General features: G+C 45.1%; 1 protein-coding gene across 1 annotated transcript in view; it reads right to left on the bottom strand.

Annotated features, from left to right (window-relative positions):
• Window positions 1–11,435: 11,435 nt before the first annotated feature.
• Window positions 11,436–24,515, bottom strand: part of THAP12 (THAP domain containing 12) — a 139,026-nt gene continuing 125,946 nt past the window's right edge. Inside the window, exon 5 of the mRNA XM_085623280.1 lies at window positions 11,436–13,479. Within this exon, the coding sequence (XP_085479406.1) occupies window positions 11,552–13,479 (1,928 nt within the window). The 3' untranslated portion in view covers window positions 11,436–11,551. The remainder of the gene's footprint in view (window positions 13,480–24,515) is intronic.

Raw genomic sequence — 24,515 nt, 5'->3', positions numbered from 1 at the left:
GTGCTCAGAGCGTGACACGTAATAGGTTACGTGCGTATGACATCATACGTTGAATAGCGGAAATACGCTCCACAAAGACAGCCGAACTGCACAGCAAACGAAGACTCTAAAGCTCCTGACGCAGGGACTGGAACGAACGGACGCTTCTGCGGTGAGAGAACGTTGGTTGTATTCAATTAAATATAGCACAAATGAGGATGCTACTGAATCTCCGCTTGCCACAAAATATAGAAATAGGCAGCAGAAATCAGGTCCACGCCCTCACGGCAACACCAACACCAATCCCCCAATGTCCGTTCTCCTCAAAAAGAAACAAAACTGTCCACTAGCACATGATTCCACAGGTGCACTGCCAGGAGGAATTTCGCTTCCCGGTGAGAAGAAAAAAACACTAAAAAGAAAATCCCCTTCTGCTTCGTCAACGCTTCACAAAGTGCAAACGTGACACACGAGGCACCGAAATGTGAAACGAATTGAAAATGGGTTCGAGCAATCAGTGCTTCCAAAGATCGTCGCCAAGTTTGTTAAGTAGGAAGCACAATCTTCAGTAGATTTGAATTCCTTTAATCCAAGTAGATAAATCACAGGAAGCACTGCCGGTTACAAGACTGCCATCCTCCGGGTGCCTACTCCAACTCTCCACTCCCAACCGCCCTCAACCTTGTTTCATGGGACGATCATATGTTCTATTCTAGAACATACAGATCGTGCCATGAACCAAGAATACAAATAACAACATATCAAGAACTCGTGCAAGCAAGCACGAGAAATGTAATTTAAAGGTAAATAACCCACACATAACAATCTATCTCGCGATGTCACATGAGGGAAGAGGCTTGTCCGATGATGTCACACAGAAGTCATCTATTGTGATGCACTAGCCCTCTGGAGACATCACACAGAAGTTTAGTACCCGATGAGGTCTGGCCCTAGTAGTCTGATGAGACAGCAGAAGAGTTACATGATGATGTCGAGAAGCTGTGCCCAGTGACGTCACATGGGGCCCTCAGAGGGACCCCTCAGCCAACTGAGCCACACAAAGGTCCACTCATAAAGTCACCAGCACATTAGTGGACGTGGCACAATGTACTCAAGCAGGTTTTGATGAGGTACTCAGCAAACTGACACTCAGGGTATATGCGGGCAGGCACCGGCGGAGTCGAGGGCAGACCAAAGTGTTGGGGCAAGAGAAGGGGCAGTTAGAGGGAACTTTGGAGAACAGATGGGGCCGCACTCGAAACGAGTGCGGCCATGCCATTTTCCGCTGCCAGCAGGGACACTTGTAAACAATGCAGGCCCCGGTGCCGGGCCCTAATATGCGACTCGGCCGTGTAATGAGGTATTCCGGGGTTCAATAAAGCAGGCTCGGGCACGAGGTTAGCAGCCTGCCCCCTCGCGCTGACCCCTCTCTTCCTGGGAGTAATTGACGAGTAATAGTAGCATTGGGTACACTTTTTCTTGATATATCCTTATCGCAATTAGAATCACCTTCTTTCCTGCAAATGGATTTAGAAGATTGACATCTTAACCACTCATTTTCCTCAGTGGAATTACATATGGAAACCTTCCTAGTATTCCACCAATTACCATCCGCCAATTTTACACAATTGCCTTTGACATGTACAATCTCCTTGGGACAAGACCACTTAGATGTGCCTTTTTTAGATCTGTCACCTATATAAACTCTAACCCACATTCCTGTCCTAAACAATCGAGGAACCTTGTGAATTTGAGAATTGTGTCTATGACCATAAGAATCCTGATGTTTCTTAACACACACTCTAATATCATCATGATTTACCACACTCTTGCGCGCTCTCTTCATCCACGCCGGTACAGCTACAGTGCCAGGTATTCTACCTTTGAGAATGCTGAATGGAGTCTCTTTGGTGACAGAATGAGGAGTAGTCCTATAACTCCATAACATGTTTCTCACCTGTTGTTTATAATTTAAACCACTTTTGCTAGCAAGTTGTATACTTTCTACTAGTACTCTATTAAACCTTTCCACAAGACCGTTTCCCCTAGGATGATACAACGGAGTTCTGGTATGCTTAATTCCCCATGTATTTAGAACATTTTTATATGCAGCTGAAATGAATTGCGAACCATTGTCTGAGATAATTTCAGCTGGACAACCTTCCCTTCTGAAAATATCTTCGCAAAATGCAATTACTATACTGGATTTTACTTCTTTTACAAATGTTACCTCAGGCCACTTTGAAAAATAATCTATCATGACAATAGCGAACCTGTCACTGGTACCAAGAGTTTCAAATGGACCACATTTATCAATGGCTAGTTTTTTCCAAGGTGATTCAGGTAAAGGTATAGGATCAATTGTGGACTCTTGGGTGATATGTGATTTGTCACTCAAAGCACAGGCAACGCAATCACGTACAAATCTTTCTATTTGAGTATCCATACCTGGCCACCAGAAATCTTCCCTGATGCGTCTTTTCAAAGCAGACATGCCACAATGACCCTCATGCATGAGACTTAACAGTCTACCTCTTAGACTTTGTGGAACTACAAGACGACGACCTCTTCTCACCAAATTTTTTACAATGGTAAATTCAGACCATATAAGTTTGAAAGCCTCTAAGAATTCCGGATGCAACTTCCACCCTTGAATGTCTGTAAGAGCTTCCATGAGGTTCCTAAGAGTGATATCATCTTTGGCAGCAGATATCCATTCCTCTTCAGATATAGCACTACACACATCATTAATGTCAGCTATCATCCATTCATCGTCATCATTCACACTATATTATCAATCGGCAATCTAGACAGACAATCCGCATTTACATTTTTTACCCCAGGGACATATTTAACATCAAAAGAGTATTCTTGAAGTCGATAAAGCCATTTGGCAATTCTGGGAGTTGCTTTAGCTGATCCTTTTGTAGAGAAAAGACTCACCAATGGTTTATGGTCAGTTCTCAACGTAAATCTAATGCCCCAAACATATATGCGAAAATGTTGGACACCCCACCAGCAAGCAAGAGCTTCTTTTTCGACTGTTGAATAAGTATGATCTGCACCCTTTAAAGTACGTGAAGCAAATGCTACCACTCTTTCTTTTCCCTCGTGTACTTGAATGAGGACAGCACCCAGACCATGATTGCTAGCATCTGTGGATATGATAGTCATGTCATTAGGATTAAATGGTTTTAAACAAACCGCTTTTGCAATGGTCTTCTTAATGCTCTCAAATGTTGTTTGGCACTCATTAGACCAGTTAAATTTTATTCCCTTCTTCATAAGATTTCTTAGGATTTGAATTTTGTCAGAAAAATGGCTAAAAAATTTAGAGTAGTACTCAACAAGACCTAAAAAGGATCTTAACTGGTCTTTGTCTGTTGGAGAAGGCGCCTTTTCTATGGCATCAATTAAACTAATTTTAGGCTTAATCCCTTCTTTTGTTAAGGTGTGCCCTAAATATTCCACTTCAGGCATACAAAATTTGCATTCCTCAAGACCTATCGTAAGCCCCGCATTATCCAGTTTGCACAAAACTGATTCTAGTATGACATCATGTTGAGCACTATCACTGCCCCAAACCAATACATCGTCCTGAAATACTAATGTGTTCTTAAGCCCCGCTAAAATCTTTTGCATTACTCTTTGAAAGACTGCAGATGCCGAAGCAAGACCAAATGGCATCCGTATAAACTGAAATGCACCTTCAGGCATAATGAAAGAAGTGAGATGTCTGCTTCCTTCATCTAAAAGAATTTGGTGGTATGCACTTGATAAGTCTAATGTGGTGAAATGCGTGCCACCCTCAATGCTGGCTAACATTTCATTTATTTTAGGAAGCGGATGACGATCAATCCATATGCACTCGTTCAAGTCCCTCAAATCAATGCACATTCTGATCTTGCCATTTGGTTTCTTGGCCAAAACTACCGGACTTAACCATTCCGATGCCTCTATCGGCTCGATTATGCCATCCTTACATAGTCTTTGTAATTCGTCCTTCAATTTCTGTCTCAAAACCATTGACACGTTCCTCACTTTGTGTACTTTGGGTACAGCACTGTCCTTTAAGATGATCCGATGTTTAAATTTAAGACATCCTAAAGATTCTTTAAAGAGATCTGGAAACTTGGTAACCCGTTTGTTGTTGGAAGAAATTATGTTCAACACTTGATCGGGATGATTGGGATTTAAAATGATGTCTAAAGCTCGTTGTTCTTTCCATCCCAAAAGAGATTTTCCCTTTTTCCACAATGTATAATTTGGCTAATGTTTTCTTGTTTTTGAAACTAATCTCAGTTGAGACATAGCCAATGACAGGTAGTTTATTGCCACAGTAACCCTCTGGTGTGACATCGGTGGGTATCAAATCTTTTGGATGGAAACCTATTTTTTCCCAAATTGATTTATCAATTATAGAAAAAGGAGAACATGAATCCGCCCACATATGTACATCTGACTCATTAATTTTCACTAGACACTTGGGAGGACGATAAGAGGCTTTGGATCCTTCACAATTGCAGACTTGTGAAGAATCAATCATTAGCAATTCTATAGCGTCGTTTTCACTTTCACTTGAAACTTCATCTGCTTTCACGAAGATAATAACTTTCTTATTCATTTGAAAATTAGGTCCTTTGCATAGTCTAGAATAGTGCCCAATTTTCTTACATCTACAACATCTGCTCCTGATCTAAAACAGTATCTTGACTTAGATCTGGTTTGATCTAAGTTTCTCGCGTCAAGCTTTGTCTGGATTTGTTTATTGTAATGTTTGTTAGGATTATTGATACTGTGGATGGCTTCATCTTGTACATCTTTGCTCGTTGAACTTTCATTTAATTCTTTTACGTACTTAGATGTATTCTCCATTCTCTTTGCTGTAGAAATTGACTTCTCCAATGAAGGATTCTTCATACCAAGCAATTTTTCTTGAATCTTGAGATTATACAGTCTATTGATCATTTGATCCCTAATGAGTTCATCTCTCAGGTCTTTGAAATTGCAATTTACCGCAAGTTTACGTAAGTTGGACACATATTGTTCAATGGATTCAGTTTGCTTTTGAGCTCGGGAGAAAAATTTGTGTCGCTCTACTACTATGCTGATTTTTCTTCCAAAATTTTCTTCCAGGGCTTTCAGCGCTATTTCGTAGACATCGATATCGTTATTATCACCACTGTCACCAGTTTGGTCTGCTGTTGCATTAATTTCATCCATTTCAGGTAATGTCTTTAACACGTTCCTTCCTTTTTGACCAAGGGAGTGTTTTAAAATGGCCAATTTCCTTTTTGACACGTATACATCCCCACCTATGGCCTCTAAATAAGTTTCAAAAGCTTCCTTCCATTCTTCCCATGTAATGTCTGGTTGTCCTGGCTTTTGTAAAAATGGTGAAGGAGCAGGTATTGTTGATTGGGAAGACATTGTGGAATAATATAATTTATAAAGATTTACAGTCAAATGAAATTACTGTTAAGGAAATTACTGTTAAGTTGGTTTATTTTTTTAGTTGCAGAATGAATGAGAAGAAAAAATAACAAAAGTAACGAAATATTAAGAAAGACTGTATAAAAATGATGTTTTTAGCGGTATGGACGCTTATTTTAATGTCACACCGAACAATTGCTTATTAAAATAATCCGAAAATGCTTTTGACAGTAAGAACGCTGTGTAATCCTTCGATTTGCATCCCAATCCAAAATGGATGCATTCACGCTATGACATGTAACACGCACGCTGTGCGTGACTCGTAGCAGTGTTAGCAATCCCGTGAGCCTCAGTACACGTCAAACAAGCTCGAGCAGACGCCGCGCTCCACCTCCACACAGCGCGAGGATTTCAATAAACGGTGAGCACTTCTATGCCTAATATCTTGAATAAAAATCACAGACCTTGAAATGCACACGCAGAAGATCGGCAAAAGTTCGGAAACGTGAACTTTAAATTCAAGGGCCTTACGTTTCCGTCTTCTTTAACGTCGTTGGTGTAGAACGTAGATAGAAGTTCAGTGTTTCTTGATAAATGTCCCACGGCGCTTTCAATGAGATCCCAAAATCGTCGCCACTGAAGAAACGATGAAACGCCACTTGAGAGGATTGTAGATAAGTTTATTCCATAAGTAAAAAGGCCCTTGATGCGCCCAGTGCTGCTCCCAGTACAACTGCTCTCCGCTTACATTCTAGAATCACCACATGTAACCGGCACATGCAGTTGCTGGGAAATCACGATGTTTAAAAGATACAATTCAATAAAGTAAATTATAACAGACACCTACTCTGAAGAACACTGTCACCCCCTCCTTTCCTGTTTCTCAGATTGCAGAGAGAGAGAGAATCATAACTTCCATTTTCCCCCGGCAGCAAAATCAAATGAACAGCCGGGCTCTGCATGCTAATGACGTCCGGGCCATTTTCAACCTTTTCATCTGCACATTATGCTCTTGTATGTGGAGAATAGCCCATCCTTTTACCTACTTGATGAATGCCACAGGAGAGCGTTGCAGAGGTCATGGCTCTGACACAACCCTGAGCCTCTGGCCAAAATCAATGTCATGCAAGGTGAGCAGTGGCCGCCACCCGCTCAGTGCCACTGTGATTAAAGTGGCAATGAAGATTCTCTGCCACTCAGTGACACTCTTATGCTGGTGGAAAAGCAAAGCCAGACCAGTCTGCTGAGAACAGCAAGCAGTAATGAACGGCGCTAGAAGTTCAGCAACACACACAATTTAAACAATGAGGGTAGCGGAGACACAAACAGGGCACAGAGCTCCACTCCTGCATCATTAGTGCCTATGTGCACACTCGTGTATCGCAAGTCCTGATTAGATCATGAACAGTCACTCGCGAGGCAATGAGAAAGTAAGTCAGCCAATAAAATCCAGAAAGGTATTTATTTTTAAGTCCAAGTAATAAGGAGCCCATAGCAGCAGGTCTGGAAAGCATAACAGAAACTGTTCTAACTGTCCTGGACTCTTGTATAAATAAAGCACAGTTGACTTTGAAAGGAAGCATGCATCCGCGCGCAGATCAAACGCATCTGCGCACTGATGCACATTTCAAAGCAAAGCATAATACAGAGAACAATGCCAATCTGGCGCATGCGGTATGCTGAGCGCATGAGCAGTGAAGGGCATAGAACACCACTCACGTGTGCATTGGCTGCGCGCAAGAACGTGTACACAATGTAATAAGCATGGTACAACACCGCTGACCAATGGAAAGAAAAAAAGAGTGACGATAAAGCCAACCAATGGCAAGTAATAAACACGCTCAGATCCAAAAGATCTCATCGATTCCCTGCAGTACTTTGGAAGAAGGTTGTCAAGAATTCCTGTCATGCGAGGGGAGGAAAACGGTAACCAGCGAAAACGGACTACATCTCCCAGGATGCTTAGCGGTTGAGAGGTTATGTAAACAGGAGAGCTGTTACATAACTCAAGGAAAACACGCCCTTATGTAAACAGGAGAGCTGTTACATAACTCAAGGAAAACACGCCCTTATGTAAACAGGAGAGCTGTTACATAACTCAAGGAAAACACGCCCTATAAAGGGAGGAACCGGGAGGTACAACGCTGTCGGATATTGTGTTTACACCGACGTACCTGCTTAGTGAAGAGCAGTGTTCCGGAGTGGTGCTCCAGTAAGGCAAGAACGGAGGTAGGTCGAGTCGTTACTCCCTGGGCCGTGTCTTGCCCCATCGTCACCTGTGAAGGACCCGGAAGCTCTACCGGATAACCATTGAGCTTCGCTTTTTGACTCGGCTGAGTCAAAGCGCAGTGGCGCTTTTGCTGGTTGGAGTCGTAACTCCCAGCCCGACCAGAGATACAGGGACTGCCAGCTGTAACGCACACCAGGAGGTGTTTGCCGCGTTACAGACTCGGAAGTCCACAGGATCGATCGAGCAGCTGCTCTCGGTTCAGTCTTCTTTGCTTGTGATTGGGGTATCGGTGACGCATCACCAGGAGGTGACTCCGCGTCCCTGTGCAGTCTGAGGAAGAGGTTGAGCGGCTGCTCCCTTCAGGTAGAGACCCCGGCTGGGTGTTTCCCTGACTCCTCGATTCTCCCCAACACTCTTCGTGCCCCTCGCAGCCTACCGATTGGCATTGTCGGCCATTTCATTTCTGCCCTCTGTTGGCATACGCCGGGATCGGCGTATATGCAGAGGACGGTTAGGACCATCCGTGCTGTGGGCTGGTAACGTACTTAGCCTGGAGGATTCCAGTGACTATAACCTTTGTTTATTCCCTGTATTATTTTTGCCTTCATTAAAATAACTAAACCTTCACAAGTGGTTGCGTTCTCATTATCGTGTCTGTTAAACGATCCTGAGACGTTCAGGGCGTTACAAAGGTGAAACTCAAATCATCCTAGGTAGATTGGCAAAACCAAACCAGCAGCCACTGACCAATGAAAAGAAGTGAGACTGATGATGGAGCCAGCCAATGGTAAGTAATGGGCAGGCTTGAAGCCCTTTTTAAGTTTTAATTAACTCAAGATCTCACAAGTGACAGAGCATGCACTGCCTCGGGCAAAACCTAAAAACAGAATGGAAAAACGTTTTGCTCATCATTTAAGATAGCTGATTCAACATGGGATTACAGTATCTAAGAAATTCAGAAAAAATGCTAAGGCTTTTGGAACGGGGACATAGTTATTGCTTCAAGAATGGCATTTCAAATTCAAATACATAGACAAGATGGCTTACCTAGAGTGATGCTACTTCATTTCATGAAAAGAGGAAAAACACTATGGAACTAAGTAATTGATATAGAGAACAAGGTATGATTTGATGGTGCCTCACAATTGGGCGAAACAATTGATAATTTAGCAGAGAAGTACGGACTTTAGCAGCCTTCTCAACAATCAAGTAACACTGGTAACAACAAACATGGTTCAGAAAAGTCAGCGGTTATTCATAAAAACAGAAAACCCTGAATTAACAAAGTTAGTATGTATAGCACGGATATGGGTTCATTTTGATTTTGGAGGTAAAAGCAGTAAAAAAAAATGCCTAAATGTTAAATAATTCAAGAAATGTGATTCAAGAATTTCAGTTATGCAATTGGTGACATTGTTCAGCTACTGGCATTACATGTATTTAATATATTTGATATTGGTTACAGAAATTGGTATTGTTGGGAATAACACCTGATGAAGGAAACCGATTTCCCAAAATGCACCTGTGAAATATTTGTAAAGGGTTGCAAACAAAGATTAACAGTGAAAATGTATTATTTAATAAAAGGATATATGAAATACATTAAGTACTGGACTTTAAATTAATGGAGGCTCAAAAAGGTAACACACCTGATCACTTGAGAGAGTACCACATTGATACAGCAAACAGAGTTCTATCAATAACAAATGTGGTCATTTGGTATGTCTATGCAGCCCAGTGAAAGTACTGAAAATAATTAATGTTGAATTTGAAAAGAGATGAGTGGGAGCAGGTGATTACTTTTATTTTCTTGCAACAAAACTGGGATTGTCTTAACAACATGACAATTAATTCAAGCTTTAGCTAAAGATGCAAAAAACATGATCATATGCTGATCAATGCCCAGGAAGAAACATTGTGTTGGCAAAAGCAATTTCATACCTAAATGCTACATATGTTCTTTATTGTCACTTGGTTTTCCTCCCTGCTTTTGGAGGTTTGTGTAGTAACGTGGTTAAGACACAAAATAGCCTATTCACAAACAGCATTTTGGAGTAAGTTTTATAGTAGTTCAAAACATATTACAAAATGCTAATCACAAACCTACGTGCAGAGTTTATGCTTCTGTCCCTCCTAATTTTTCCGTTTGGAGATCTCCACCCGAGTGAGAGTCTCTGCACATGTAAGTGTACCCTTTAGCAGTAAATGTAGGCAGGACAGATGGGAGTGGCTGCAAATTGGGGAATACGTACTATTGAAGGAGAGGGACATTGGCAGAGGTAAAGAGTGGCGAAGGGAGGATCACAGATTGCTACCAGCTCACAAAAGAGTAACCCCATTCCTATTCACAAACTACATTTCAAAACGTTACCAAAGCCAAAACAGACCCAAAAGTACTTCAGCTCTACACACGGCCAACCATTGGTACTGCAACACCTGCACATAAATATCAATGGAGTTGAGGGCTTAAAATAAAACCCAAAAGGAAATAACTTTAACTGAAATTAATGTACATTGTTCAAAATATAAATTAATATAATTTAATGCTAAAACTATATATAAAATAGTACATATTTTTAATTTAAGTATTAAATTGTAATAACTTTTTTGCACTTAATACTTAGTGCAACAGTACATGTTATTAAATATTAAATCTTTACATCACTTTTTATAATTATACATGCATAGTAAAAATGTTTTTCTACTTTAGGTGGGAATTTCATTCTTAAATTTTACCTTGAGAAAAATTATTTGAATGTAGTTTATTATAATTAACATTAGTTATTTTCTAATTTAACATATAGATAATAGTGATGCAGGATTTTTTTCTTAGTGCCACAGTTAAAATAAATATATAAAATTAATTTACTTTATTATTTTACATCAAAATATTTCACCAAACCTTTTCCGAGTTGAATACATTTTTTTAAACTTTTTCTATACCTTACCATAGGGAGACAGCACAGTTGGGGCAGAGACCTTCACATGGTGAATTATAGGGAAAAGATGCCAATACTATTCCATAAGGAGATTTTGACAGCAGTGGCAGAGATATTTGAACGGCAAAGAAGAGGGAAAGGTATTCAAGTTGGAACAAGTTTGTAAAAACAGGTTTTTGTCATATATTAATGTAAATTATTTTCATATATTTATTTTAATTGTAGAGTTGAAAAGAAAATGCAGCAGCACTATTAACTATGTTCAAATATTTTTTTTTAAAGTGTATCAAATTACATTGACATTTTTCTTCTTACAGTTAAATAAAAAATCCCGACCTAAAGCAAAAAAACATTATTACACATTATATATTAAATGTGATGTACAGAATTAAAAAAATATAATTATATTTATTAAAAATTATTTTTTTCAATGCAAAAAAGTTCTTGAATATTTTATTATTAAAATAAAAATATGTTCTATTGATATATAATTTTGCTAACATTAAATTATTTCTTTATATTATTAACTATTTTTAAAAAAATTGAATGATTTTATTTAGCATTATTTTTTATCTGATTTACATTTAAGCCCCTGCCTCCATGATTTTCTATGGGAGGGTGTTACAGAACCAGGGGTAAGCTATGTGTGGTGCTAGGTTTACTACTGTTGTTTTAGTAGTAACTTACTCTTTTAAGCTAGGCTCTAACCTTTTTTTAGAGAGTGAAGACGTGCAACTTCACACTTTTGGGTAACTTTACACTCAGATTTTGTTAATAGACAAAAGTAGCAAAGATAAGATTCTCCTTCCTCTCCTTCCGAGTACATTCCAGATAATGATAGCACAGCCAAAATAGAATGTTCAGTTCAAGATTTATTTTGGCAAAAACATATAGTAACTATCGTTTTTTGTCATAGTATTAAAACATTTGAAAACGTGTGCTCACTTATATACAGTTACTGTACCTCAAACTATATTGACACAGCCGTACTTTCTTGTGAATTACTTGAAGCAATAAGGCCTTCTACTGTATCCCCATATAGTTGCAAGTAGGTATCTACCATAAAATCAAGGTCAACTTTTACGTCATAGTTTACGTAAAGTAAAGCAAAGTCACTTGACCTGTCAGCACTTGGAGTGTCTCTTAGATATGCTTTCAATCGCTTTCGTCCAATTTCATATTTCTCATTTTCAACTTTCATCACAGGTAGGCTACATAGAACTTTTAACAAAGCATACATGTTGGGGAAGAACTTCATATCAGGCAAATGTAAAGCTTCATTTATGCTACTTGGCAGTGCCACATCTTTTCCTCTGTGCTTCCACTTAATCCTCCAGCAATGAAGTTCTGCAGAAAGTGTGTCTGGATTCGGAAGATCATGCCTGTACATTTCAGAATGCTGCTCCTCACTTGTGCTAAATTTCAGTTGCCCCATGACGGAAGGCACAAGAGATAAACATTTTAGAGCTTTTACATGTTGCTCTGAAAATATATCTTTGAGTTCACGAATGGTGTTTTCCACCAGTGGAATACTGAGTATCTCCTTGTAGTAACTTTCAATTAACACATTGCTTTCTTCATTCTGCAGCTGTACTCCAAGCATCTCTCTTGGGGGTTTAACTGGAATGTCCAATTTTGTTGCAAGATTTGTGGCTTCTTCGAACCAGAACTCATGATAAACTTCAATGTTTTCCATCACCTCATTAAGCGAATGCAGCACAGCAGTTAAGCTACCCGATGCAAAGAAAACGTCAGACGTTAATGCTTGCAAATTCTTTCCAAAAGCTCTTGTAAAAGAAAGTGCATTTTTTAAAACCACAGCAGATACAACAAACTCAAAATCTGTAACTGAATACCAAATTGAACTTGCCTCCCTTAGTATGTACGTGGTATATTTAGTTGATGCATCTTTCCTAATATTTTCAAAGAAGATGACTAGTGACTGCATCATGCCTACCAAAATCTCAAAAGTATCATGCCGATCACCCCAGTGAGACCGGCAAATGTCCTTTAGTTCATTACCCTTTTCTTCATTGTTTTGAAAAACATCTGTAATGGTATCTTCCAGTACAGTTACTAAGAGTGGGTTGAGATTAAAAAACATACAAATTGCCTCTATTGTTCCCAGAACAAACGAAACACTGGAGATGGACATGGATTTTGCAAGCCAGATATTCAGGGCACAAGAGGACGAGAGTGAGAAAACAGCTTTAGGGTACTTTTCTAAGAGAGTATTAACCACAACTTTCATGTTTGAAGTACATTTGTGATCAGGCACATATGCTTGTCCTCGGCAGTATTCCATATTTAGCCCCCATTTTTCAGTAACTGTTGCGTGAAACTGGGCAGCCAAGATGTCCGCATCAGCTTCATAAGGTAAGACCCCTAAAAACTCTTCTCTCAAGTTGTTGGAGTCATCAATAAACCGTACAAACACAGGCAGGTAGACTTCGTCGGCCATTTCCACCACCTCTTCAATGATGATTGAAAAAAAATGAACATCTCTTACTTCACGGATGAGTTCTTCCCTAACACAGCTCCCACAAATTTCCAGCATTTGTTTCAGTTGCTCCTTGTTACAGTAGACTACATTTACAGCAGTCATCTCAAAACGCTTCCTCAGAACTTCATCACCGCAATTCATTCTGAAATCCATAAGTGCTTGAAAGTTATCAGGGGTAAATGAATCCTCAAAGTTGTCATCTTCATCATCATGGTGTCCAGTCAAAAGAATATTTTGCTTGCCCATAAAGACCAAATTCTCAAATAAGATCTTTAGATAATCTTTATTATCTTTCTCTTCCTGCGTTAAAGTTCTTGTTTCCTCTTCATTGTGGAGTTGAATGGTGTTTTCAATTCTCTCTTGATTGGTCAGGTTCTGCGCAGAAACTTGATCAACTAAAGAATAAAAGAAAAATATAAAAAATAACCTATTAGTTCAAACTATAAATGTCTATTGTCTTAGTCTGGCACAACCTCCAAGTAAACCTCCAGCCACATAATACAATTATTTCCCTGATCCTATCGTCATTGATTTTGTTGAGAAAAAAGCAAGAAATTCCTTGGAAGGTGTCACTATTTTGCTAGATTGATGGCAAATTTTAATTTGTTAGCATCTTGCAAGGGGCATAGAAAGTGCTATGTAAACTCTATTGCAACAGAGTACAACACAATGGACTAAAACAAGTCAAACTGTTAACGCACTTGAATACAAATGGGGCTATAAAATGTATTTTTTGTTTATGGCTTCACAAACAAAGACCTGCATCTTCTCCTCTCTGAGGGAATAATAATGAAGCTGCATTTTGTAGACAAATCTCAACATGCAGCATTCATAATCAAGGAGTTATTTGCCAGGCGCACCATTTCTTTATGAACATATACAATGCTTCTGAAAGACTCAATCACAGGAGCGAGTTAGTTTAAAGGAAGGAAACGGTGGAGGGTGATGCCTTCTTAATTGGTCCACGTCAGTGGATAATCAACATCAAGAGCATTGCTCAGAATGAAATTACTTGTGTTGTTTTTATTTCTGGCAGACAAAACAGGTATAAATTGTGAGAGGAAAAGCAACAAGCCGACACGTGTTTCGCCCTAGTGGCCCATTGGCCTTGGGCTTTTTCAAGGCGGTTTTCAGTAAATAACAAGGTCTTCCTGCGGATGAGATAGATGAGTCTCTGCGGTCTCAGGGAAATCGGAGGAATGAGCTGTCAGACTGACAGCTCATTCCTCCGATTTCCCTGAGACCGCAGAGACTCATCTATCTCATCCGCAGGAAGACCTTGTTATTTACTGAAAACCGCCTTGAAAAAGCCCAAGGCCAATGGGCCACTAGGGCGAAACACGTGTCGGCTTGTTGCTTTTCCTCTCACAATTTATACCTGTTTTGTCTGCCAGAAATAAAAACAACACAAGTAATTTCATTCTGAGCAATGCTCTTGATGTTGATTATCCACTGACGTGGACCAATTAAGAAGGCATCACCCTCCACCGTTTCCTAACCTTACCTTTTCAATGGCTCTTGGGTGTAGCCATTTACGAGGATTGTGCCACATATAAAATTGGGCCCTAACAACTGTAGCGCCGTAAGTCCAGAACTTTCCACCCATACAGCTTCTCATAGTTTAAAGGAACTATTTCATTCTAAACCCAGCTGAATTACCAAAAGAATGGCTTGGTTGCTATCAGGGCAACTACACTACCTCACATGTGCAGGTGACTCATCAATTCCCCATTGGCTCTATAGTAGGTCTTTTCTCTGCCTAATATCAGTTACAACACTAACAAAATGATGAAAAAGAAAAGAACCAACACATTTTAATAAGAATAAAATTAAGATCAAAGGAAATACAAAAGCACTGGCATTTAGAAAGAACTAGTGTAGTTCAGAGAAGACAAAAGCCCAAATAACATGCATTTTAAGAAGTGTTAGAATATATGAAACATTTGTGTGTGTTTATTGGTTTCCCATTTGAAAGAAGTGCATTGATAAATTGTTCCATTTATGATTGCTGTTAGTTACAATGAGTAACAAATCAATGACAATGAAACTCAACTAACATTGGCCGTATTACTGTGATTAGTCATCATATAGTACTATCAGGTAGGATCAGCCTACTCTGTGCCTAATAGGTCTGGGCTTAACCAGTGTGCCGTATCAACGGTTGTGTTTTTGGTTATTATGTATAGGGTTCTGTGTGAATCAAGTGTTCCTATCAGTCCTCACATATGACTCTCAAGGTGTGCACCTTATATGGGGAAGGGAGGTTCTGTTGGTGAGGAAATGCTATACGAGAATCTGTCTTTTCTTTTAGTGAATCTCGGGTTGTTCGACCTGATCAGGTGTTTGCAGTCTAAGAGGGTCTTGTCATTTATCTGGTTCAGTGGCAACAGTATTCCCTTCTAGGATGTTACACCTATGCTTTGTTACAAAGACTGCCTCTTTTTCCATTTCAGCCCACTTAATTAGTTTTCTCTGCCACACCCCTAGTTGTGGCATCATTTTTTTTTTTTCTCCCAAAAACCTTTATTGAGCATGAAGAAATAGTACACAGCTGTACGCCTACATCCTGAATGATCAGGCCGGCAGCGACAACATGCAGTGGGGGCATCGATAAGCATATTTTGAAAAGCAACCACTGGTTTACACAGCATGTCGCCTACAACCCAGACGGGCCGGCCGCGTAGCATAGGAACTAGAACTGTGTAAGCATGTAGTAGCGAACAATCAGAGCTGCATGAGGTGATCAAGCATGAGGAGCATGAGGTTTCATTCAACTTTAATACCGGAACCAAACAAGTGCTACATAAACTGTGCCCTTCCAGCAGAGATCCACCACACCCAGTACGAGGCATTCATGGCAGTGTGGCGCCTGGCTGTGCGGGCCGTGTATCACGCTATGGAGTGCAGGCAGCAACCAGGGCGTTGACGTCCCACGCCCCAAGGCACCGTCAAGTGATCTGGGAGGGTATGGCAATGGCCCTAGTAGAGAACATGACATGATGCTACTTCCTGTAGTGTTGTGCATGCTATGCCGTAGTGGGGTGGGGGGGGGGGGGGGAGGGGGGGGGGACAATAAGCTCGCAGCTCCCTCCACCCGTGTAGCCTGTGGATGTTAGGCGATCCCACGGGACGTGTGAAGCCCAGCCGAGTGTAGCGAGAGTGCAGGCGTAGCATGTATGGGGAACTAAAGGAGTGCGGGAGGGGTGGGGGCTAAATCAGTGTCAGCTGGCAGTGGATTAGGTGCTGGAGCCGACGAGGTGGACGGGCCCTCCACTGTCACATCCCCACTCGCGCCTGTCGTGGGCTCGTCTGGGAACTGCGTCTTTAGAAGATACGCAGTGAGAGGACCCCAAAGGTCCCTGGGGCGCGATTTGTGAGGTAACAGGTCCGAATAGTTGTGCAGTTGTTCCTGCCAAGTTGTCATCGTATCCAGCCAAGTTTTGAATTTAGGCGCTCGCCCTCGCCCCCACCTGCATGCGACGTGGCGTTTTGCCAACAGAAGGCCCATCGCGAAGAATTTCCGGTGCGCCTTAACAGCGGGGTTGGAGTGGCCCAGCAGGGCAATCTTAGGACAAGGAGCAATGCTTACCCCAATCATTTCAGTGAGAGCTGCAAACACCTCCCCCCAATAGGCGGCAACGGCCTGGCACGACCACGCCAGATGCATGAAGTCCGCCCCTGGTCTTCTGCAGCGTAGGCAGCAATCATTGTCCCGGAGTCCGAAGCGGTGTAGTTTAGCGGGTGTAAAGTAGAGACGATGCAGAAATTTAAAATGAACCAGGCGAAGGCGGGCATTTCCCGTCACCGCGCTGGTATGGGAGCAACTCTCCTCCCACTGAGCGTCCGACAGTGGTTCCCCCAGATCGCAATCCCAGTCATTACGCGCTCGGAGAGGGGGGGGGGGACGGGGCTGCCTGCGCGTGGTTATATAACATGGGGACCACATGTGTCGGAGTCCCCTTATGCAGCAGGGCATGTAGGGGCGCCACGGTATCAGGCTCGCTCGGAAAGTCGGGCGTGACCGCCTTGATATTTTGCCGGAGCCGAATGTAAAGAAAGGTATCCATAACGGAAGGAGTGGTATCCCCGAAGAAGTGTGTCGCCGCGCGAAAACTCCCCTGGTGGTACAGGTCCCCCCAGGTGTGAACCGCAAGCTTTGCGAGCATTCTACGGCCAATTTCCTCACGGGCCACACTCACCCTTGGATCATGTGCCAAGGCCATGCGAGGGGAGTATAGGAATTTCACTTCCATGTGTTCCGCCAATCGTTTCCAGGCACTGACAGTGCAGTCGACCGTGGTGGGGTCTCTATGTTCTATTCGGGCTGACGTGTATAAATATCCGGAAGGTTGTTCCGGCCTCATATATCCATCTTCGACTGCCAGGTGCGCCATAAAGGGGGGGGGGGGGGTGAAGCCAATAGGCGGCGAAGTGACCCTGTGCGCAATCATAGTATCGCTGGAAATTGGGGACATCAAACCCCCCTTGGTGGTAAGGTAGCATAAGGGTCCGCAGCCCGAGTCGGGCTTGCTTGCCTCCCCAGATGAGTCGAGATAGCTGGGAGTTGAGGGCACGGAAGAAATATGCGCCAGGGCTGTATGGTATGTTTGTAAAGAGATACAACAGCTTGGGAAGGACCACCATTTTGATCAGTGAGATCCGACCCGCCATTGACAATGGGAGGCGAATCCATTGGGTAACTTTGTCCGTGATTTTATCCACAACAGTCCCGTAGTTGGCTCTAATCAGGGCTTCCCGATTTCTGGTCACCTGGATGCCCAGGTATTTGATCTCCTCTTGCTCCCACACCAGGGGGTAATCCAGGGGGAACTGCGTAGTGTTGTCAGTCAAGGGGAACAAGGCCGACTTCGTCCAGTTTATCTGAATCCCCGAGATGGCACCGAATTTAGTGACTTCCCGCAGCAAAGGGTTCAAGTTTTCACGCGGCTTATGCACATAAAGAGTCATGTCATCCGCATATAGTGCAATGAGCAGTTGGCGCTCAGGGTAGATGAGAGATCAGTGATTATGATGCTGCCGAAGTTTGGCCGCCAAGGGCTCTATGGCAAGTGCGAACAGCACCGGGGAGAGGGGACATCCTTGTCGGGTACCCCTGTGAATCGTGATGGGGGGGAGCGGGCACCATTAAGCAGCACCATTGCTCGGGGCCGGCAGTACAACAGTCGGATCCAATCCAGGAAATTGAAGGGCATGCCCATCCGTTCCAGCAAGGCCAGGAGGTAATCCCACTCAAGGGAATCGAACGCCTTAGTGGCGTCGAGAAAGACCGCGGCTGCCTCGCTCTTCGGGTCAATATCCTGTATCACCGCCTGAAGAGTGCGCAAGTTATGAGAAGTTGCACGGTTGGGAACAAACCCGGCCTGGTCTGGGAGCACGAGGCGCTCCATCAAGAGGTTAAGGCGCGTAGCCAGGACCTTCGCTAATATTTTAACGTCTGTATTTAACAGCGAGAGGGGCCTGTAGGAGTCGCAATATTCCGGCGCTTTACCAAGTTTTAACAAAGACGTTATGAGGGCCTCTCGCATCGTGGCTGGCAGGGAACCCTCCTCTAATGAAGAGTAGTACACCTGCTGTAGAATGGGGGCTAGCACATGCTTGAAGGCTTTGTAGAAGTCGATCGGTAACCCGTCCGACCCTGGCGCCTTTCCCGACTTCATGGACATAATTGCATCCGTTATCTCATCTAGTTCCAGTGTATGATGGAGGAACTGCTGCTGTGTGGGGCCCAGCCATGCAAGCGCGGTGTCATCGAGGTAATCATGCAATACAATCGGTGCGGTCCTGTGGGAGGTGTATAGCCTAGTGTAGTGATCCGTGAGGACTTTGAGTTGGTCAGCAAGATCCCGCTGCGGGGTGCCATGCTCATCCAGCAAGGTAGCAACGTAGTTACTATACCTAGGGGAGCGAGTTGCGGTGGCCAATGCCCTGCCAGGTCTGTCGCCCTCGCCATACACTCGAGAGACAAAGGGTCTCCCCAGAAACTTACTCTCTTTGGCTGCAGCTTCCGTGTATTCATTTAGCTTCTCTCGCATCTGCGCTGCAGTGCCAGGCTCTCGCCCATTCCGCTCCATTTCGTTCTCTAACTTACGGAGTTCAGCCTCGAGCCTGCATAAATCTCCGCGCAGAAACTTAAGGACACCACCTCCCTTAGCTATGCACCACCCTCTCACGGTAACTTTGAACGCCTCCCAGACTGTAGTAAGGCTGGAAACGGAATCTATATTGCGCTCAAAAAAGTCCTTTATGTCTTGCTCAAGTTCCGCTTGAAACACTGAATCTGTGAGGTGTGCAGGATTCAGTCGCCAACTCAGGTATGGGGAGATCGCGAGGGGAATACGCAGGGACAGCAGGACCAGAGAGTGGTCAGAGAATGTGCGAGCCAGATGAAGCGCTCCACCCAGCCACGGGGAGAGGCCCGATGAAAGGAATACGTAATCAATACGCGCCCAGGTGGAATGTACTGCGGAGTGGTGGGTGCCCTGTCGGAGCGTGGGGTGGAAGTGCCTCCAAGCATCAATTAAGCGGTGCTCGTCCACTATGTTCAACAACGCGCGCTGTGTGTGCGTGTAGTGCGACGCCTGCGGGTGCGACCTGTCTATCCCAGGCTTGAGTGCAGTGTTGAAATCACCCCCCAGTATAATGTAGGAAATACCTAGGGACTGAATCTTACCCCACATAGTGAGAAGCGCGGAAGGGTCATCCGTGTTGGGGCCATAGTAACAGGCAAACAGTATCGTATGCGAGTGTAGTGTCCCCCAAACCATGCAGTACCGCCCTCCAGAGTCTACCTCAGTACCCGCCAGCGTAAACCCCATCCCACGTCTCACTAGAATGGTCACTCCTCTCACGTAACTCGAGTAAGACGAGAACACCCTGTTCGCAGCCCATCGTGACGCAAATGGGGGGGTCATCCCCGGTTGTAGGTGCGTTTCCTGGAGCATGGCCACGGACACTCCCTGCCGAGTCAGGTAGCTCAGGACTTGCCTCTTCTTCCTCGGGTTGTTTAACCCGCGCACGTTCCATGAGAGCAACTGAAAGTTCTGCGCAGGGCGCTTGTCAGTTAAGTCCCCCATTCCCCCGTGTAAAGGCATAAGTGGCATGTTCTCACAGCTTGCAATTGCTCGTAGCACTCCGTAACGAATTCCATAACAAAACCCCATTGAACTACCCCCCCCACCCGTCCTCCCGCATCTTGTACTGAGGAGACAGATAACCCAGATGCAGAGCGGAGTATTCGACCACCCACGCCGGCTACCCCAACTGGCCGGGTACACATTACCCACCCATCCCCTCCCCCCCCATCAAACCCAACCTAACAAACAGAAAAAATACAGTAACTACCCCTGCCTTGATGAGGAAAGGGGTACATTGGGGTGCGCCCATTGGGGGATCGTACTCTAGGGGCGCCAGACCTGCCAACCACCTCCCTACTTGCACCCACGGGAACCCAGAGTTACACTAGGCCCTCAATGTGGGACGGAGGTGGGCGACCGGGCACAAAATATAACAACGACCAAGCCTAGTGTCATTGACATGAAACAAAGAGAGGTACCTCACCAGGAGTGACGTTGATCCATTCGGGCAAGTGCAGTCCCAACAGCAGCGTGAGTCAGGGGGGGGAGCAGCCCCCCCGATATGTTCAGTCCTGTTGCTCCATCGGCGAGGGCGACCGAGAGGGCCGCGGCCCAGCAGCCCCCCCTGCCGAGTCTCCACGATGCCGCCTGAGGAAGTCCTCCACCTGCTGCGGCTGCTGAAAAAACAATTGTTTGCCCTGGTGTGAGACCTTCAGTTTAGCAGGGTATAGCATTGCATACGGAATCTCCCGGGCCTGCAGTTTCTTTTTTACCCCAGCAAATTTCCGACGGGCCTCCTGCACCGATGCAGTGAAATCGGGGAAGAAGGACAGCGTAGTGTTGCAGTAGAGCACTGTTCCCATCTCTCGCGCACGTCTGAGCACCACATCCCGGTCTCGATAGTTAAGGAAGCGTGCAATTATGGGCCGAGGCTGGCCGCCAGGGGGGGGCCGGCAGCGAGGGACCTGTGGGCTCTCTCCACGATGAAGTGTGGGGAGAAGGATTCCCGCCCGAACAGGTCGGCCACCAGGTTCTCGACGAAGACCTCCATTTTCCCGGTGTTGGTGGTCTCCGCAAGGCCCAGGATGCGGACGTTGTTGCGACGGGACCTCGCTTCTAGGTCCTCATTCTTGTCCGCAATTATCTTGAGGAGACGGTCCATTTGGGTAACATGTCGGCCTGTAGAGGTGGCGCCGTCTTCCAATGTGGAGATCCTGTCCTCAGTCTCTTTGATGCGGGTATCGTGCCGCTCCAGTTTGGCCACTACACCATCCAGCCTGGTAGTGATGGTGTCAATTTTAGAATCTATGGTCGTTAGGCTTTGTTTCAATCCCAGCAGGAGAGATTTCCAGTCTTCGTCAGGAGGGCCAGCGGCGGATGGGCCAGGCTCGGACGCCGGCGCGGGGGCCTTGTGGGCGTCAAACGGTAGCTTGGACTGTCGCGCGTCGTTGCGTCCCATGGTGCCCGACAGTCGAACTCGCCTAGTTCACCCCGCCAGCAGTCCAGGCGAGGCGGGGGGCCCCGTCCAAGCCAAGCCACAACCCCGCGAGGGGATAGGGGTGGTGCGGCTCCTCAAACACGCCTCGAGGATCGTGGAAGCGAGGGAGGCGGCCGGTCCAGGGGCAGCCCCCAAGCGACCGAACGACCAGGGAGGGCGGGGCGACTCCGCCGTCAGCAGGTAAGCACGGGGGGGGGCGATCCAGACGAGGCAGCAGTCTCAGGGCCCCGCAGGCCTCGGCCCGCACTCGCAGGACAGCAGGGAGTGGGCCCCAATCCGCCCAGCCCAGGCAGCCCCCCAGGGAGGCCAGCAGCAGCAGCGAGGAGTGGTCGGTAGTCCGCCGGTCCGGGCGCGGCCCCCGTAGTATAGGGCGGGCGAAGGGCTCCAAGCAGCACCCGTCTCCGGAGTCGCAAACCCTCCCCACCCGCAGCCCCAGTCGCCGAGGTGGGGGCAGCAGTCGTCACGGCCTCCCAGACCGCACCGCCGGTCAATGCGGGACAGCGTGCGCCACCGAGGCCGCACTCCTAAGTCTCACTTGGTGCGATCCGGCAGCCAGGCCCCGGTTAGGTGTCTCCCCTCCCGAGGATGCGTGAGGGGGAGGGGAGGAATAGGATAGCCCCTAAGCCCGTGCCCGGATATCCAAGCGGGGTCAGCGGCAGCTTGCGAGCGTAAGTCCCGGGTGCAGGCCTCAACCAGCGGAGGGCGAGCGGGCGAAAGGCCCCCCGGTTCGGCCCAGCCTCGGAGATGTCTCCGCCTACCTTCCGCAGAGCTCCCGTCCCAGGCAGGAATGGCCGCCGATCCTCCGGCGTCGACTGCAGCCCCACACGTCGGAGCCGCCCAGCGTCGTGAAGGCCTCGGAGCACCGGGCTCCCGTGGAGCGCGTCTCCCACAGCGCGCCGGCCACAGACGAGCCCTCACTCTCGGCCGGGGGAACTCCAGCGAATATCTCAGCACTCCGGCGGGCTCCAGAGACGTGGCGGGTATCGGGGCGCAGCGTAGGTCACTGCGGATGCAGCCGTGGAGGTGAGGCAGAGGATAGCCTGGTCAGGATAGCTGAAAGGATCTTGAAAGCGCCCGGTCTGGCGGGAGCCTCACTCTTGTGCGGCCATCTTGGTTTGGCGCCCTCTAGCGCCCCCTAGTTGTGGCATCATTGATGATTTTCAGGACCTGGGCATTTTTCTTTAACTAGCATTGTTGCGTCATCTATAAATGTTTTTCCCGCTTCACTTTGGGCGCTCTTTTGATTAAACCCAGAATGCAGGCTTCCATTCTGCACAGGATAAATCTGCCTGTGAGTTCCGAGATTAGTAACTGTTTTCCAATATTCATTTAACACTGGTAAATTGCAAAACTTAGTTCTTAACGTCTGCATCACTAGCTACGCACATTACGCATGTGTCCACCGTATTCGCATATATCTTGTGGGATCGTTGTGGTGTCATTGAGGACCTGTACAGTATATCAAATCAGATCAGCTTAAAATGTTCATTTATTGAGTCTTTCGATAGCAACTTTACTGCGGCAGACTATTCTGTATTTGTAAGCAGTTTTTCTGAATCCACTTTCCAATTTTTTTTAAAGTGTTGCGAGGTAAGTCTTTGTCTGGTCTGTGATGCTGCGGTAAAGGGGTGTTATTGCATTCTGTGTAAGTAGTGTATTTAGTATTACATAGCAAATAAGTTCAGTGCCCACCACACTGCCAGATTTCTTTAACAGTGAAGTCATTGCTACATTCCGGTAGAGTCTTATTTCCACACATATCACTAAATGTCAGTAGAATGCCTTACGCAAAAAGGTTGCCTATCTTGAATATGTTTGCCCTTTGCTATACTGTATAGGTAAGCGCATTTAATTAGCAGTTAAGAACTTCTCGTATTTTCAGCCTCTGTGGAAATATGAATGGTTTATATTTGGGCGTGTTCAGACCAGACTAGCAGTGGTCCAAACTATGCACATGCTTTTTTAAGATACAAAAGTATGTTATCTGTGTACAACTAGATTACGTGGGAGTGTCCAGACATGCACAATTCCTCTCACTCATTTCTCCTTCCTAACCTCACTTGCTAAGAACAGTTGTAAAGATGGGGCAAGCCGGTCTATTCCCTTTCTTCACCCACCAGAGCTCAAAGATGTCTCTGCTGCTGGTACACAGGCTGTCTGGTGTGAAAAGAGTAGTCTTTATGTATGCTTTAATCTTGTTTCTGTGAGAAACAGGATCACCAGTTGGGGTGGATTGTAGTCCACCACACGTAATAATGGCACTGTCCTTGTTAGGTCCAGTAAAGGTTTCAGTAATATACACCTGAACTCAACCCCTGGTAGCTTTGGCACAGAGCTTAACTTAAGAAAATGCGAAAAGCATTTAAAAGTACCATAACAGTTCGTCATCACAGCTTTATTTGTTCATTCAAAAACAATGATAAAAGAAAGCAGAATATACAAACATTAAATATATAAAGGTGTAAGCTGATAAATACATATAAAAAGAGAAAATTACATTAAAAAAAAGATTAAAACATCAATTTTTTCATATGACGAAGAGGAGATTTTAAGAAAGAACTAACACTGGAGCACACAAGAGGCGAGCTAAAATGCTGGAGAAATTACAGTGTAGAATTACAAGAAACAAAGTCAGATCTTCTCAATCAATCTGTATTTATAGAGCGCAGCTCTTCACCCCAGAAGTTATCTGGGCACAGAGGTCTCGCTAGTCACAGTCGAAAAGCCAAGTCTCGGGTTCCCTCCTGAATTTCACCAGCAAGGGAGAGGTTCGCAAGTGGAGGGGTAGGCCAGTCCAGAACTTGGTGGCGAGGTAGGAAAGGCAATGACCTCCACTGTG

Source organism: Triturus cristatus, chromosome 8 (assembly GCF_964204655.1).
Source record: "Triturus cristatus chromosome 8, aTriCri1.1, whole genome shotgun sequence".
In the NCBI taxonomy this organism is placed as follows: domain Eukaryota; kingdom Metazoa; phylum Chordata; class Amphibia; order Caudata; family Salamandridae; genus Triturus; species Triturus cristatus.
The sequence above is the reverse complement of the archived record's forward strand: the minus strand, read 5'-3'. Positions and strand labels throughout refer to the sequence as shown.